General features: G+C 36.2%; 1 protein-coding gene across 1 annotated transcript; it reads left to right on the top strand.

Annotated features, from left to right (window-relative positions):
- Nucleotides 1-680: 680 nt before the first annotated feature.
- Nucleotides 681-4,386, top strand: Spin4 (spindlin family member 4). Its single transcript, XM_050129954.1, has one exon. The coding sequence runs from the start codon at nucleotides 681-683 to the stop codon at nucleotides 1,428-1,430; it is 750 nt and encodes a 249-aa protein (XP_049985911.1). The 3' UTR covers nucleotides 1,431-4,386.
- Nucleotides 4,387-4,891: the final 505 nt, after the last annotated feature.

The following is a 4,891-nucleotide window of genomic DNA, read 5'->3' as shown; positions in this document are numbered from 1 at the left end:
GTGGGACTGAACAGGTCTGGGTGGGGGGTGGGGGGCAAGAGTAAAGGCGAGTGCTTGTGTCAGTGTGGCTGTCCCAGGAGCGGAAGGCAGGACGGAAGCGGGAGGGGTGGAGGGAAGGAGAGGGCGGGCTCAGAGGAGGAGGAGGAGGATTCCCTGAGCTACAAAAATCCCGGTTCCGCGCAGATTGGCCAAGCTGACAAGCGCTGCCAAGACCAGGCCGCGCAAACTGCTGGGAGACGTGCCACTGCCTGCACTTTCGTTGCTGCAACCATCCCTGTCATCTCTTGTCCACGTTAACTGTCGTCGTCTTCTCTGTTGCCGTTCTGCAACCACCGCAGCTTTGACAACAACAGCTAAGTGGCGGTTTCTGGCTGGGACTTGGGCTTGGGAGTCCGGGAAGGGGCCAGGCGCGGACAGAACCTCGGAGCCCGCCATCTCTCTCTAGCCATCACTACTGCAAAAAACCCCCTCCCTGAAGGAGGAGAAAGCACTAGAGAGAGGCACTCTCTGTCTCAGTTCCCAGTCAGTTAGTTTGTTGCTGACAAAATCTGAAGACGGGAGAACGGACATAGTCTCTCAGATCGCGAAAAATTTCTCCGACTGGGTCGACTGCAGTGTCGACTGTTTGCCAGCTTCGTAAGCAAAGGGCAGCTTTGCTTTGGCCACCTAAGCCGTGAGCCATGTCTCCTCCGACCGTGCCTCCTACTGGGGTGGATGGCGTGTCCGCCTACCTGATGAAGAAAAGGCACACTCACAAGAAGCAGCGGCTTAAGCCCACTTTCCTCACTCATAGGAACATCGTTGGCTGCCGCATTCAGCACGGCTGGAAAGAAGGCAACGAGCCAGTGGAGCAATGGAAGGGTACTGTGCTCGAGCAGGTTTCCGTGAAGCCCACTCTCTATATAATTAAATACGATGGCAAAGACAGTGTGTACGGACTAGAACTGCACAGAGACAAGAGAGTTTTAGCTCTGGAAGTTCTTCCCGAGAGAGTTCCGTCTCCTCGCATTGATTCCCGCCTGGCAGATTCCCTGGTTGGGAAAGCAGTGGGACACGTGTTCGAAGGTGAGCACGGCAAGAAAGATGAGTGGAAGGGCATGGTGTTGGCGCGAGCTCCCATAATGGACACTTGGTTCTACATCACCTACGAGAAAGATCCGGTCCTCTATATGTACACCTTGCTGGATGACTACAAAGATGGTGACCTGCGTATCATCCCAGATTCCAACTACTACTTCCCTACAGCAGAACAGGAGCCAGGGGAGGTGTTCGACAGTCTTGTGGGCAAGCAGGTGGAGCACGCCAAAGACGACGGATCCAAGAGAACTGGCATCTTTATCCATCAGGTGGTGGCCAAGCCGTCTGTCTACTTCATCAAGTTTGACGACGATATTCACATTTATGTCTACGGTTTGGTGAAAACCCCATAAACTTATAGTGAACTGGGGGAATTATTGGAGGTAAAATATTTGACGTTCTCAAAATTATGTGTTTTGAGAACAATTTTGAGGTCAAAAGTTCAGGACGGTTGGTAAATCTTAGTGTGCCTCTATATCTTATATTCACTATTGCTCGGTTTTGAATCAAGTGTATGTTAGTACTTTCATTGTTTATTTGTTTTGTAGTTGAGAATTTAAATTGGTTGCTAAGAAAGAAGTTAAAAAATGTTTGAATCCACTGACACAATTCAGAAGTAGATAAACTGTGCAACATGTCTCCGTCCAGATTAGTTTGAGAACTTGGTTTTTATCTTAGGATGTTTTCCCTACTCAGAAAGTTCGATGTAGCTTTTGTAAGATTCACCAGCCGACGTGCAGTCATCTCTGCCTCTCAGCCTGACACTTCCTCTCACAACTGTGTACACACTTTGCCAAAAAGTACTCATTCTGTTGTTGGTGATCATTTCTTTCCCTTTGGACTTGTATTGCTGTTTTATTGTATTCGGGTGCTCTTATGTCTATGGAAGTGTTAAGTAAGCATATATATGTGTGTGTGTGTGTGTGTGTGTGTGTGTGTGTGTGAAATATTGCAAGGCTGGCGTTCACTGGTCTTTAATGTTTGAAAAGCTGACTGGTAAAAAGTTCCATGATTTTCCTGATTAGTTTGTTTGGTGTTTACCTGACTCAATGAGATTTATTTTTCTACTTGGGATATTTCTCTTTTGTGTTTTGCTAATTCTTATCCTTTGTTCTTTTAGCTGTTCAATTGATATATTTTCATATAAAGTAGTAGGAATGTCTACAATGAAAGTACATTGTAATCATTTGTATTTCATGTGTTAATGAATTTTACTTTATATGATTAATTTTGACTTTATTGATAATATTGTTCACTTTATAATTTTTAAAACTTTAAGTAATTTTATAATTTTAAAACATTATCTCTTATGAGTTTTTGATTTCTTATTTTTCAGACAGATATCTCTAAGTCACACCAGTATTCACTTTGTTTTTCTCATAATTTTTATTTCAGTTTTTATCTATCTGAAATTTATTTTTCCATATAGAAATACATATGGATTAACTACAACTTTTTTCACATAGTCAATTGTAGAAATTACTTTTTTTGAAATTACTTTTTTTTAAAGATCACATTTTTTAATTTTTTGAGTGAAAATGAGTTTTAAACATAGTGGCTGACCATAAGTTTCAAAGCTGGAATAACAAATTCCCTTTCAATAGTTGTTTTTTTCTTCCTTATTATAATTAATTCATCCTCTACATTCATCTATTCACAAGAAAACTCAATGCATTTTATTAATATTTTGAAAAGGATCTGATACCTATTGGAATTACATCAATTTTATGTATTCTTACATATAAGAATAATATTAATAGTTATATTATTCCTTAACATGCAAGAGTTTTGGTTCATTAGTGAAATATTTTTATCATTTTTATTACATTCTTCATATAGATCATTCATATTTAATGGAATTTATTTTTGCAGTTGACAAATTTTGGAATAAATTGAGCATTTTTTCCTCCTTATATGTAACTTTTTATTTTTATCAAAAAAGGAAATCTATAGATTTTATATTTTTATCTTTTATCCAATGAATTTATTTAATCCTATAGATTACATTGGATTCTGTTAGAAACTTTTGGATTTTCTTGATATATACAATAATTTTACATATAAAGAGAGATCATTTTATTTCTTCTAATGCTTATACTTTTTAGCATTACATTAGCTGTATTCTCCACAGCAATGATGTGTATGATGATGGCAGACATGCCTATTCTATTTTAATTTTTATGAATAATTTTACTGTTTCATGTTTGATTTCGTTGTTGATTGTTGGTAAGTAGTTATTCATGTGTTGAGAAATTTCTCCTATTTCTGTTTTTACATAGCATTACCTTTAGAAATGTCTCCTCTTTTTTATCAATGTTTTTTCAATATCCGTTATTAAAATTATGTTTTTCCTTTAATTTTTTGATATATGATTTATTAGAAAATTGGGTATTTAGTACTAAAACAAACATGCATTTCTGAAATAAATGCTACCTGGTCATGGTAAAATGATCATTTATTATTTTGCTTTATTTTATTTACCAATAATTCACTTAGAGTTGGATTTGCATTTCAAAATGAAGTTGCATTTTAGGTTATTCTTTTTATTTTTAATTAAACTAACAGACAACTGGTTGTGTCATATTTTTTTCTTTCTTACCCTGTCTATATGAAACTTTGTTATTAAAATTCTGTTGGCTTAAAACAGAATTTTTTTGCGAAGTAGTTTAAATGGCATTAGAAATGTTCTTCAAAAGTTAGGTGGGACTAAGCTGTAAAGCAGTCTAATCCTGGGAACATGGTTGATGATGGGTGAATCTAATGAGTTTCCTGATATTTTCCCAGCAGCAATTGGCTTTTTCAGACTTTTTGGTAATACAGAATATATATTTTTCTGTCATTTACAGAATATATATTCTCTGTCAATTACATATAAAGTTGAATGTTGTTTATATTATAAAATTTGCTGATTATATTTTTTCAGGTGCTTCATGTCCTTGTATATTTAATGTGAATTAGATTTGTCCAGTTCAGAAAATGTAAGAAAATTATCAGCTATAATGATAATATAATTATCTTTGTATTCTTTTATTTACTAGAAAAATAAGACAAAATATAAGAAACTATGAAAGATGTGAAAAACATTTGTTTACCTCCACTTCAAATTATCAAATATCAATACTTTGTCATATTTGCTTTAAATGAAGATTTATATTAAAATTAATCAGTGTTAATGGCTAATAACTTCATTTTCTACCACCATACCACCTCTTCTGTAGAAGCAGACACTATCATGTATTTGGTGCTCATGTTTTATATATTTACTCAAAATAAATTATATACAAATAAAACTATAACCAATAATTATAATGACTTTTGTGTTTTCTAATGATGCCAACATGAATAGCTAACTTTAATCCAAGTGGAATTTATTCTGGTTTTGTTTTCAGGAACCTTTTAAATTCTAATTGCTGTTAACATTTACTATTCCAAACACTGGAGTAAGTCTGATCATAGTCCTAGGGACTGAATAAAGAATATATAAATCCCAATTTCTAACAGAACTTACATTATGTCTCTGAGAAGTCACTTATGTGCCACCCTTCTCAGATTTCTAGACCACACATAGACTTTATACATTTCTCATAAGATTTAGGTGTATTATTATTATTATTATTAATTATAGAAAGAGGGTAACCCTAATTTTTCAAGTTCGGGAGACTTCTGGTTTGGGAAATAACGGGGGCAAAATAAATTGGGAGCTCACCAAGGCCAGCTGGACGGGGACTGAAAAAGCATGGGATAAAACCGTACTCTCTGAATATGGTGGACAATGAGGGCTGCTGAGAAGCCAAGGACAATGGCACGGGGTTTT

Source organism: Alexandromys fortis, unplaced genomic scaffold, assembly GCF_014885135.2.
Source record: "Alexandromys fortis isolate MF-2015 unplaced genomic scaffold, M_Fortis_MF-2015_v1.1 scaffold_317, whole genome shotgun sequence".
Taxonomy (NCBI): Eukaryota; Metazoa; Chordata; class Mammalia; order Rodentia; family Cricetidae; genus Alexandromys; species Alexandromys fortis.
The sequence above is the reverse complement of the archived record's forward strand: the minus strand, read 5'-3'. Positions and strand labels throughout refer to the sequence as shown.

Coding starts and splice junctions, on each gene's coding strand:
- Spin4 (XM_050129954.1), top strand. CDS start 681: ATGTCTCCTCCGACCGTGCCTCCTACTGGGGTGGATGGCGTGTCCGCC.